The sequence below is a fragment of the Hypanus sabinus genome, chromosome 2 (assembly GCF_030144855.1).
Source record: "Hypanus sabinus isolate sHypSab1 chromosome 2, sHypSab1.hap1, whole genome shotgun sequence".
Lineage (NCBI taxonomy): Eukaryota > Metazoa > Chordata > Chondrichthyes > Myliobatiformes > Dasyatidae > Hypanus > Hypanus sabinus.
In genome coordinates, this window is record NC_082707.1 from 179,788,306 (window position 1) to 179,801,131 (window position 12,826).

The 12,826-nt window shown below is 43.4% G+C and overlaps 1 protein-coding gene across 1 annotated transcript; it reads left to right on the forward strand.

The window, feature by feature from the left end:
* Positions 1-105: 105 nt before the first annotated feature.
* Positions 106-9,398, forward strand: glrx5 (glutaredoxin 5 homolog (S. cerevisiae)). Its single transcript, XM_059960669.1, has 2 exons — positions 106-465; positions 8,933-9,398. Exons 1-2 carry the CDS (start codon positions 171-173, stop codon positions 9,106-9,108), a joined length of 471 nt encoding a protein of 156 aa, XP_059816652.1. The 5' UTR covers positions 106-170; the 3' UTR covers positions 9,109-9,398.
* Positions 9,399-12,826: the final 3,428 nt, after the last annotated feature.

Genomic DNA, 12,826 nt, shown 5'->3' on the forward strand with positions numbered 1-12,826 from the left:
TTTGCGGATGACCCAAGTTGACAGATGGAAGGATCGTGCAATAGAACTTCACATAGCTCTGATTGATTTCAATATCACCAATAGAAACCTCGGAGGGGCGGGGTCATGTGGCCGGCAGCCAGTGAGCGCTTCAGGCCGCGCTACGAGCCTGGTGGTCCGGAGTGTTGGACATGTCCTCCCTGCTTCAAGCGGCTTGTCGGTCAGTAGTTCGGCGGGCGACGGCGTGGGTGCCGAGGCGGTGGCTGAGCGAAGGGGGAGTGGGTGACGGCGGATCGGAGGCGGAGGGCGCGCTCCGGCGGCGGCTGGAGTCCCTGGTGAAGAAGGACAAGGTGGTGGTCTTCATCAAGGGCACCCCCGCCCAGCCCATGTGCGGCTTCAGCAACGCCGTGGTGCAGATCCTGAGAATGCACGGCGTCGAGGGCTACGGCGCCTATAACGTGCTGGAGGATCAGGATATTCGGCAAGGTGATGGGTGTGGAAACGGGGCAGGGACGGGGAGCGGGGTAGGGGCATGGGTGGGGGGAGTAAGGGGAGAGGGTTTGCGGGGACGGGATCGTGGGGTTGCGGTTGGGTTGGCCAGAGACGGGGAGTATGGAGATAGAGGAAGGTGGTGGTGATGGATGGGTCGTGGCGAGGTGTCAGGCTGAAGGTAGTGGAATGAGAGTGGCGTGGCGGATAAGGATCTGTACATTGGCTGTTCGTCAGTCTTTTGTTATGTATAGTTTTGTAAAATTTAATGTCGTTACCGGCAAGGAAACGAATCTCAAGGCAGCACATAGCAACATGTACAAAATACGTCAAATTTACTTTGACTTTTGATTGGGGGGGGGAGATTTGGGGTGTAGATATAGGGTGAGGTTCAGGAGAGGAGAGACTGGCAGGGAGCTGTGATTTCATATAATTATATAGAATAAATTTCATTTTCCGTGATTTAAAGTCCTTAGTCTGAATATACACTTGCATCTATAAGACTATTTGGAAAGCATTTTAAGGAGCAGAATTAGGAGCAGAGTCTGCTCAGCCAATCCAATATGGCTGATTTATAATCCTTTTCAACTCCATTCTCCTGCCTTCTGTATATAACCTTTGACATCCTTACTAATCAAGAACCTATCAACCCCTGCTTTAAGTATGCCCAATAACTTGACCTCCACAGCCATTTGTGGCAATGAATTCCACAGTTCCACCTCTTCTGGCTAAGGAAATTCCTCCTCCTAAAGGTATCTCCTATTCTAAAGTTGTGCCCCACTATAGGTGAAGACCTACAAGTACCTGGGGGTACACCCAATGACAAACTTGAGTGGAGCACCAACACAGAGGCTGAGTATAAGATGGGCCAGAGTCGCCTCTACCTCCTGAGGAGACTGAGGTCCTTTGGAGTGTCCAGGACTCTCCGTCACGGTCTACCAGATTGTTGTCGCCAGCATAATCTTCTATGTGGTGGTGTGCTGGGCATTAACACAGGTGATGCCAACAAGCTCAAAAAACTAATTAGAAAGATTGGCTGTTGTGGGAGTCAAACTGGGTGCACTGGAAGCTGTGGTAGAACAAAGGACCCTATGGAAAATTCTAGACAATGTTTCCCACCCTCTGCATGCCACCTCGGCTGCACAGAAGAGCACTTTTAGTAATAGACCAAGATAACTGCTGCTCCAAAAAGTGCTCCGTAAGGTCTTTCTTACCCTCGGCCATTGAGCTCCATAATGAGTCATGCTAGACTGTTTGAGGTAACTTATTTTTTATTTTTTCTTCTCTTCTAATATTGCAATGCTACTGTGACACTGCAACTTCCTTTGGGATCGATAAGGTATCTACCTATAGGAAACATACTCTCCGTATCCACTCTTATCTATGCCTTTCAATATAATTGCCAAGTTTCTGTGAGATTGCCCCCCCCACCCCTTCTTCTAAACTCCAGTGATCACAGGCCCAGAGCCATCAAATGCTCTTCGTACATTAACCCTTTCAGTCCTGGGATCATTTTCATGAACCTCCCCAGACCCTCTCCAAAGCTAGTCCTCCCTTAATAAGGGACCCAGAACTCACCACAATACTCCAAATGTGGTCTGGCCAATGCCTGAAAAGCCTCCACATTACATTCTTGTTTTTATATTAAAGTCCTCTTAAAACGAAAGCTAACATTGCATTTGAGCATAAAACAGGAGGCGCTGAATTAAACCATTTAGCCCATTAGGTCTGCTCTGCCATTCCATCATGGCTGATTTATAATCCCTCTCAGTCTCATTGTCTTGCCTCCTCATAACTTTTGAAAGCTTACTAATCAAGAACCTATCAATCTCCACTTTAAATACACCCAATGACTTGGCCTCCACCACCATCTGTGGCAATGAATTCCACAGATTCACCACCCTCTGGCTAAAGAGTTCTTCCTATTCTTTGTTCTGAAGTAACGTCATTGTATTTTGATGCCGTGCCTTCTGGTCCTCGATTCCCCATGTTCACTCTATGTCGGCCCTTTAACATTTGATAAGTTTCAGTGAGATCCCCACTCGTTGTTCTAAATTCCAATGAGCCATCAAATGATCCTCACATTTACTACAGATTCTACCTGCAAATTAGCCTTTAGGAATTCCTGCCCTGGGACTCCCAAGTCCTTTTGCAGCTCTCACTCCTGAATTCAGTCCCCATTTAGAAAATAAAATAAGCCTTTACTCCTTCTAACACATTGCATGATCGTACACTTTCCTACACTATATTCCATCTGCCATCTCCTAATCAGTCCAAGTCCTTCTGCAGACTCCATTTCCTCAACACTACCTGCCCCTCTACCTATCTTTGTATTATCTGCGAACTTGGTCACAAAGCCATGGATTTCGTCATTCAGATCATTGAGATATAATGTGAAAAGTGGTCCCAGTAGCAACTCCTGCAGAACACCACTAGTCACTGGCAGCCAATCAGAAAAGGCCCCCTTTATTCCCACCCTTTGCCTCCTGCTGGTCAACCAATCTTCTGTCCAGGCTAGTATCTTTCCTGTAATATCATGGGCTCTTGTCTTGTAAAGCAGCCTCATGTGTGACACTTTGTCAAACGCCTTCTGAAAGTCCAAGTGAACAACATCCACTAACTCTACTCTACTAATTCCTCAAAGAATTTAAACAGAATTATCAGGCAAGATGTTCCTTAAGGTATCCCTGCTGATTTCTGCCTTTCGTTGTGTGGCTCCAAGTACCTCAACACCTCATCTGTAATATTTGACTCTTAACAACTTGCCAATCATTGAAGTCTGGCTAGCTAGCCTAAAATTTCTTGTTGTCTGCCTCCCTCCCTTCTTAGAGTGGAGTGACATTTGCAATTTTCCAGTCCTCTGGAACCATTCTAGAATCTAATGATTCTTAAAAGATCATTACAAATGCCTCCACAATCTCTTCAGCAACCTCTTTCAGACTTCTGGGATGTAGTCCATCTGGTCCAGGTAACTGATCTATGTCCAAGATCTTTCAGCTTCCCAAGCACCTCATCCTTAGTAATAGCAACTACACTTACTTCTGTTCCCAGAAATCTTCACATTTCTGGCATACTTCTACACTGAAGACTGATGCAAAATACTTATATAGTTCATCTGCCATTTCTTTGAAACACCACCCAGCCATTCCTATCGCTATACTTTTTTTAACTTTATATTTTATATGTTTATACTTTATATTTTACTGTGGTCCGATATCCACTCTTGTCTCTTACTTTTTTTATACAGTGTATATGAGAAAACTTTTAGCATCCTCTCTTATATTATTGGCTGGCTTACCTAGCATAGTGGTTAGTGCATTCAATTTACTGAGCCAGTGATAACCAATCTGGGTTCAATGTCTTTGAGTTTGAACATCCTCCTCCCCCTTAACTGCAATGTATTTCTGCCAGAGGCTCCAGTCTCCTCTCACATTCCAGTCATTTTATATTCTAGTCCTCTTGAAATGAATGTTAACATCGCATTTGCCTTCCTCACCACAGACTCAACCTGCAAATTTGCCCTTAGGGAATCCTACACAAGCACTCCCAAGTTCCTTTGCACACCATTTTTTTGTATTTTCTCTTCAGTTAGAACATGGTCAACCCTTTCTTTGCTACTATCAAAGTGCATGACCATATACTTCCTGACACTATTCCATCTGCCATTTCTTTGCCTAATTTCCTAATCAGTGTTAGTCCTTCTGTAGGTTCTCTACTTCCTTAAAACTACCTGCTCCTCTACCCCTCTTCATATTGTCTGCAAACTTTGCAACAAAGCCATCAGTAACATATGACATAAAAAGAATTGGTCGCCACACAGATCCCTGTGGAATACCATTAGTCACCGGGAGCCAACCAGAAAAAGCTCCCTTCATTCCCACTCTTTCCCTCCTGCCAATCAGCCACTGCTTTATCCATGCTAGAAGCTTCCCTTTAATACCATGGGCTTATAACTTGTTAGGCAGCCTCGTGTGGTACCTTGTCAAAGGCCTTCTGAAAATCCAGTACACAACATCAACTGATTCTCATTTGTCTATCCTGCTTGTTATTTCTGAAAGAATTCCAACAGATTTTCCCTTAAGGATACCATTCTGGCTACAGCCTATTTTGTCATGTGCCTCCAAGTACCTGAAACCAAATCCTTAACAATTCCCACCACTGAGGTCAGATTAAATTGCCTATAATTTCCTTTCTTCTACCTCTGTCCCTTTTTGAAGAGTGGAGTGAACATTTGCAATTTTCCAGTCTTCCGGAACCATTCCAGAATCTACTGATTTTTAAAAGGTCATTACTAATTCCTCCACGATCTCTTCAGCCCCTTCCTTCAGAACCCTGGAGTGTACACCATCTGGTCCAGGTGACTTATCTACCTTCAGACTTTTCAGTTTCCCAAGAGCCTTCTCTCTAGTTATGGTACCTTCACACACTCATGACCCGATACCTAGAACTTCCACCACACTGATAGTCTTCCACAGTGAAGACTGACGCAAAATACTTATTCAGTTCATCTGCCATTTCGTTGTCTCCCATTACTACCGCTCCAGCAACGTTATTTTCCAGTGGTCCAATATCCACCCTCTCCTCTCTTTTATACTGTGTCAAAAGAAACTTTTGGTATCTTCTTTAATATTATTGGCTAGCTTACTTTCCTATTCCATCTTTACTTTCTTAATGACGACTTTTGAAAGTTTCCCAATCCTCTAACTTACCACTTTTTTTTTTGCTTTATTTTATACCTTCTCTTTGGCGTACAGTTGGTGTTAGTAAGTTGTGGGCATGCTATGTTGGTTCTCGAAGCATGGTGACAATTGTGGGCTGCTCCCACCACAATCCTCACTGATTTCACTGTATGTTTCAATGTACATGTGACAAATAAAGCTCATCTTCTCTTCATTTTTTTTCTCAACATACTGTTTTTTTTCCCACTTGCCTTCTGTTGGTCCTTAAAAGTTCCTAATCCCGGCTTTCTGCTAATTTTTGCTTTATTACATGTCCTCTATTTTGCTTTTATGCTGTCTTTGTCCTCCCTTGTCATCCACAGTTGGCTCATCCTCCCTTTTAAAAAGTATCATCTTCTTTTGATCTATCTATCCTGCATCTTTTGAATTGCTCCCAGAAACTCTACTGTCATCTCTGCTAGTGTCCCCTTCCAATCAGTGAGATTGATATTAAAAGGGTAGTTCTGCTCCCTCCATCCCTGGCTCAGTATTGCACCCCGGCACTTTCCCTGTAACTCTCATCCTTAGTACCTGTATCAGTCTGTCCTGTTGACTGGTAATTGACTTGGCTTTGACTATCTGCTTGATTTAGTCTGATATGAGCCTCTACGTCATTTTTTAAAACCACAATACTGTTGGCTAAACACGTGTTTTGTGGGATGGATAATAGGATTAACGGCAATGCATCTAAAAATAATTCCTAGGGAAGGTGTGAATAACTGGAGTTTGGGATAGGGTAAAATGAAGTAAAGAAACTATCAGCACCAGTAAGGAGGGATCTCGATGCCCACCACCCGAAACACTGCAGTTTACCATTCAAGTGGACTTATTTTGTTCTAATTGTGAACGTGAGATTCTAAATATGTTGGAATTCTGGAGCAACAGGCACAAAACACTGGAGAAACTTAGCAAATCAGGCAGCATCTATACAGAGGATTAAACAGTTGACATTTTGAGCCAAGGCCCTTCACAAGAATTGGAAAGGAAGGGGGAAGAAACCAGAATAATAAGGTGAGGTTAGGGGAAGGAGTACAGACTGGTAGGTGACAGGTGAGACCAGGTCAGGAGTAAGGTGGGTGGGGGGGGGGGGAATGAGTTAAGAAGCTGGGAGGGGATAGGTAAAAGAGCTGAAGAAGAAGAAGGAATCTGATAGGAGAGGACAGTGGACTATGGAGAAAGGGAAGAAGGAGGGGAGCCAGAGAGGTGATGGCAGATGAGGAAAAGAAAAAGGGTGATAGAGGAACCAGAATGGGAAATGGAAAGCAAGATAAAGGGTTTAGCAGAGAAATGATAAGAAGTTTGAAAAATTGGCTTTCATGCCATCAGGTTGGAGTCTTATTTCCTGAGGAAGTGTTTGTTTTGATGGAAATAACTGGTTCTTTGAGTCTCAACAGTAGAGGCCTGGACAGACACAGTTTTAATAATAAGGAATTTATTATTAAAGGGGAAGTTGGGTCAACACAAGCAACTACAATACACAGGAAGCAGTGTGGGGACAGGGTACGGTTACACAAACAAAGAACAGGGGAAAAGCACTACAACAGCTATCCCCTTTGACCTTGGATAGCTGTGGCTCCCTTACCAGGGAAGACGATAGACCTTCCCAAACATAAATCAATGCACTTACCTCCAATGAGGTGGCCTGTAAGAGAGACCGAGCCAGGCACATGTCTCACCTTTTATAACATGGGGCTGGGCGAGATAATCCAATTAAGGTGACCAATAATTTAGGTGTGCATTGATTAGTTGGGAGGGACCAAATGTTGATTGGCATGTGGTGTGTCCTCGGACCAGCCAGGTGGCAGTGCGTCTGTCATGTGGCCGGTATCTCTGGATACAGTGTTTCAGCCTGAAATGTCAACTCCATAGATGCCCTCTGGGCTGCTGAGTTCCTCCAACATTTTATGTGTGTTGTTTTAATTGTTTTTTTATTTATTAAAAAAAACTTGTATAATTTGTCTTTCTTGTGAATTCTGCTTGTCTCATGCCCTGTGCCTGTGATGCTGCTGCAGTATGTTTGTCTTTGTACGCATATACAGTGGCAAGCAGAAGTTTGGACACCCCTGGTCAGAATTTCTGTTACTGTGAATAGCTAAGAGAGTAAAAGATGACCTGATTTCCAAAAGGCATGAAGTTAAAAATGACACATTCTTTAATATTTTATGCAAGATTACTTTTTTATTTCCATCTTTTACAGTTTCAAAGTAACAAAAAGGGAAAAGGGCCCGAAGCAAAAGCTTGGGCACCCTACATGGTCAGTACTTAGTAACACCCCCTTTGGCAAATATCACAGATTGTAAATGCTTTCTGTAGCCAGCTAAGAGTCTTTCAATTCTCGTTTGGGGGATTTTCGCCCATTCTTCCTTGCAAAACGCTTCTAGTTCTGTGGGATTCTTGGGCTGTCTTGCATGCACTGCTCTTTTGAGGTCTATCCACAGATTTTCGATGATGCTTAGCTCGGGGGACTGTGACGGTCATGGCAAAACCTTCAGCTTGCGCCTCATGAGGTAGTCCATTGTGGATTTTGAGATGTGTTTAGGATTGTGATACTGTTGTAAAAGCCATCCTCTTTACATCTTCAGCTTTTTAACAGACGGTGTGATGTTTGCTTCCAGAATTTGCTGGTATTTAATTGAATTCATTCTTCCCTCTACCAGTGAAATGCTCCCCGTTCCACGGGCTGCAACACAAGCCCAAAGCATGATCGATCCACCCCCGTGTTTAACAGTTGGAGAGGTGTTTTTTCCATGAAACTCTGCACCCTTTTTTTTCCAAGCATACCTTTGCTCATTGCGGCTAAAAAGTTCTATTTTAACCTCATCAGTCCACAGGACGTTTCCGAAATGCATCAGGCTTGTTTAGATGTTCCTTTGCAAACTTCTGACGCTGAATTCTGTGGTGAGGATGCAGGAAAGGTTTTCTTTTGATGACTCTTCCATGAAGGTCATATTTGTGCAGGTGTCGCTGCACAGTAGAACAGTGCACCACTACTCCAGAGTCTGCTAAATCTTCCTGAAGATCTTTTGCAGTGAAATGGGGATTTTGATTTGCCTTTCTAGCAATCCTAAAAGCAGTTCTCTCGGAAAGTTTTCTTGGTCTTCCAGACCTCAACTTGACCTCCATTGTTCCTGTTAACTGACATTTCTTAATTACATTATGAACTGAGGAAACGGCTACCTGAAAACGCTTTGCTATCTTCTTATAGCCTTCTCCTGCTTTGTGGGCATCATTTATTTTAATTTTCAGAGTGCTAGGCAGCTGATTAGAGGAGCCCACGGCTGCTGATTGTTGGGACAAGGTTTGAGGAGTCAGGGTATTTATAAAGCTTTGAAACTTGCATCAACTGGCCTTTCCTAAAGATGACTGTGAACAAGCCATAGCCCTAACAAGCTAATTAGGGTCTGAGACCTTGGTAAAAGTTATCTGAGAGCTCAAATCTCTAGGGGTGCCCAAACTTTTGCATGGTGCTCCTTACCTTTTTTTTCACTCTAAAATTGTACAAAACAAAAATAATATACTAATCTTGCTTAAAATCTTGAAAGGAATGTTTCATCTTTAACTTTATGACTTTTGTAGATCAGTTCATCTTCTACTCACTTAACTATTCACAGTAACAGAAATTTTGACCAGGGGTGCCCAAACTTTTGCATGCCATTGTAGTTGTGCATGAGACAGTAAACTCAACTTTGATTTTAATAGGTGTTCTGTGACCCTTGCTCACTCTGGCATTTGTCCTTTTGAAACAGGTATTAAAAACTATTCCAATTGGCCGACCATCCCGCAGATCTACTTTGACGGCGAGTTTGTGGGCGGATGCGACATTTTGCTACAGATGCATCAGAATGGAGACCTCGTTGAGGAACTAAAGAAACTTGGCATTCGCTCTGCGCTGTTAGACACGGAGAAAGAGGACGCAAAATAGAGCAGCCACCCTCCAATGTCAACTGCCCCCTGACTTGCCCTTGTCATGTGGTTGGTGGTGTGTTGGTATTAATTTAGTTATTACTGTGTCATTGGACCTTGGCAGGGGTGGAGTGTTGTAAGAACACCACGGAGAGCCTCATGGTGATATACTGATGGCATAGGAGAGTTCAACGTGTCGGACCGTGTTAAGCAACGGAAAAGGATACCTAACAGAAGCATAATTGTGGTTTTTAATTGCTCTCTTTTTTAAGGAATCAATAAAATATTATGTTATTTTGCTTTTAAAAATTGATTTTGTGGGTATTTAAAGTCAACAGATAGTGTGATCATTCAAGGGCTTGTCAGAGATTCAAAGGAAACAGGCTCTTTAGCCCAACTTGTATGTACTAACCATGTTGGTCCTGTTAGCCTGTGTTTGACCCATGTCCCTCTAAACCTTTCCTATCCATTTTCATGTCCAAATGTCTTAAATGTGACCGTACCCAGCTCTACCACTTCCTCTTGTAGTATGTACCCACCACCCGCTGTGTGGAAAAACTTGCCCCTTAGAATCCCTTTACATCTTTGCCCTCTCGCTTGTAACCTCTGCCTTCTATTTTTTTAGAATCCCTTACCTAGTTGGAATAAATGGTAAGCGTTCACTTTGTCTATGCCCCTTATGATTTATGAACCTCTAAAGTTGTCCCCAGCCTCTCCTTGTAACTCAAGCCCTCCAGTCGAGGTAATATCCTCGGATCTCTTCTGCTTCAGTTCAGTAACATCCCTCCTATATATCTGTGACTTTCCTGATGACATCACATACTTTTTGCACCCTCTCTTGCTTAATTCCAGCGGCCCAATCAGCAGTGAGAGCAGGTGACAGCGACAAGGTTTCTTGTAGGTCAGCGACGCTTGTTTAAAGGACAGAATGGACAAGTGGGGCAGCCATTGTCGGGAGTAGGCCAGTGGTGAGAGTAGGACTGTCAGGCTTTGGCTCAAAGGAGGCTTCGGCTCTGCTAAGCTGTTAAGATTCCCTTTTTTCCTCTCTTACTGTACCTAGTGTAGTAAGTGACTGTTGTATGTTCTTCTTGCTGGATGTTAGAGTCCTGGGAGACAGTCTCCCAGGGAAATAAATCTGTGTGAAGTGCATCGGGCTGCAGCTCCTTGAAGACTGTGTTGGGAACTGGAGCAGCAGCTGGATGACCTTCAGCTTGTACGGGAGAGTGAGAAGGTAATTGATCAGAGTTGAAGGGAAGTATTCGTCCTTAAGTTCCAGGAGGTGAGTGGCTGGTTGGCTGTCGAGGGAATTAGAAATGTCAACCGGCAGTTAGTGCAGAGCACCCCTGTGGGCATTCCTCTCAATAATAAGTATATCACTTTGAATACTGCTGTGGGGATGACCTTCCAGAGGAATGCCATGGAGACCGGGTTACTGGCACTGAGCATGAGTCCATGGTGCAGAAGGGAAAGGGGGAGAAGAAAGAAGCAGTAGTGATAGGGGACTCAATAGGGGAACAGGATACCTTAATGGTACGTTGCCTCCCTGTTGCCAGGGATGTCTCAGATCGTATCCACAGCAATTTGGAGAGGGAGGGACAGCAGCCAGATGTCTTGGTACATATTGGTACCAATAACTTGGGAAGGAAAAGCAAAGAGGTTCTGAAAAGAGAATTTAAAGACTGAGGTAGAAAGCTGAGAAGCAGGAGCTCTAAAGTATTAATTTCTGGATTGCTGCCTATCCCACACACCAGTGAGTATAGAAACAGGATGATTTGATTACTAATGCGTGGCTGAGAAGCTGGTGCAGGGGGCAGGGCTTCAGATTTTTGGATCATTGGGATCTCTTCTGGGGGAGGTATGATCTGTTCAAAAGTGACTGGTTGCACCTGAACCCGAGGAGGGACCAATATTCTCGCGGGCAGGTTTGTTAGAGCTGTTAGGAAGAATTTCAACTAATTTGGCAGGAGGTAGGAAGAATAGTTAAAAAGCAAAGACAGTGTGCAGTCAAACTGTTGGGAAGGGCAAGGAGACGATAATGACAAAATTTCAGCCATCAAGCTGAATATCAGTGCATTAGGGATTCAGAATCAAAAAGGGTAGCAAATACAATACTCTGTGTTATATCTCAATACACAGAGTATTAAGAAATAAGGTGGATAATCTTGTTGCACTGTTACAGATTGTCAGGTATGATGTGGCCATCACTGAAGGATGGTTGCAGTTGCAAGCTGAGTGTCTAAAGTTAGTTGTATTGTTGGGATGAGAAGGTAGGCAGAGGGGATGATTCAGCTCTGCTGGTAAAGAATGGTGTCAAATCAGTAGAAAAATGTGACACAGGATTGGAAGATGTTGAAATCTTATAGGTTGAATTAAGAAACTGCAAGGGTAAAAGGACCCTGATGGCAGTTATACACAGGCCTCCCAACTGTAGCTGGGATGAGCACCATAGATTACAACGGGAAATAGAAAAGGCACGTCAAAAGGGCAATGTTATGATAGTCATGGGAGATTTCAACATACAGGTCAATTGGGAAAATCAGGTTGGTGATGGACCTCAAGCGAGTGAGTTTGTTGAATACCTACGAGATGGCTTTTTAGAGCAGTTTGTCATTGAACCTACCAGAGGATCAGTTATACTAGACTGGATGTTATATAATGAACCAGAGCTAATTCGAGAACTTAAGGTAAAAGAACCCGGAGGAGGTAGTGATCACAGTATAATTGAATTCAACAAAATCTGATGGGGGAAAAATAGTACAATCATGGCTGACAAGGGAAGTCAAAGCTAATGTAAAAGCAAAAGAGTGGGCATACAACAATCTAAAAATTAATGGTAAGACAGAAGATCGGGAAGCTTTTTAAAACCTACAGAGAGCAATTAAAAGAATCATTAGGAGGGAAAAGATGAAATATGAGAGCAAGCTATCAACTAATATCAAAATGGATAGTGAAGGCTTTCTTGAGTGAGTGAGTAAGTAAGTAAATAAAATGAGGGATGAGAGTGTATATAGGACCTCTAGAAAATGAGGTCAGAGAAATAATATTGGGGGCCAAGGAGATGATAGATGAACAAAATGAGTATTTTGCATCAGTCTTCAATATGGAAGACTAACAGTGTGCCAGATATTGAAGGGTGCAAGCGAAGAGAAGTGAGTGCAGTTACTTTTACAAGGGAGAAGGTGCTCAAAAAGCTGAAAGGCCTAAAGGTACACAACTCACCTGGACCAGATGAACTGCACCCTAGGGTTCTGAAAGGGGTAGTGGTAGAGATTGTGAAAGCATTAGAATGATCTTTCAAAAATTGTTGGACTCTGGCATGGTGCCACAGGACTGGAAAATTGCAGATGTCACTCCACTCTTTAAGAAAGGAGGAAGGCAGCAGAAAGGAAATTGTAGACCAGTTAGCCTGACCTCAGTGGTTGAGAAGATGTTGGAGTCAGTTGTGAAGGATGTGGTTATGGAGTACTTGGTGATAACCGGACCAGATGGGACAAAGTCAGTTTGGTTTCCTTAAGGGAAATTCAGATCTGACAAACCTGTTGGAATTCTTGGAGGAGATTACAGGTAGGAGAGGTAAAGGGGATGCAGTGGATGTTGTATATTTGGACTTTCAGAAGACCTTTGACAAGGTGCCACACTTGAGACTACTTGCTAAGTATTACAGGAAACTAACTTGAGGATTGGCTGACTGGTAAGAGGCAGCGAGTGGGAATAAAAGGATCATTTTCTGGTTGGCA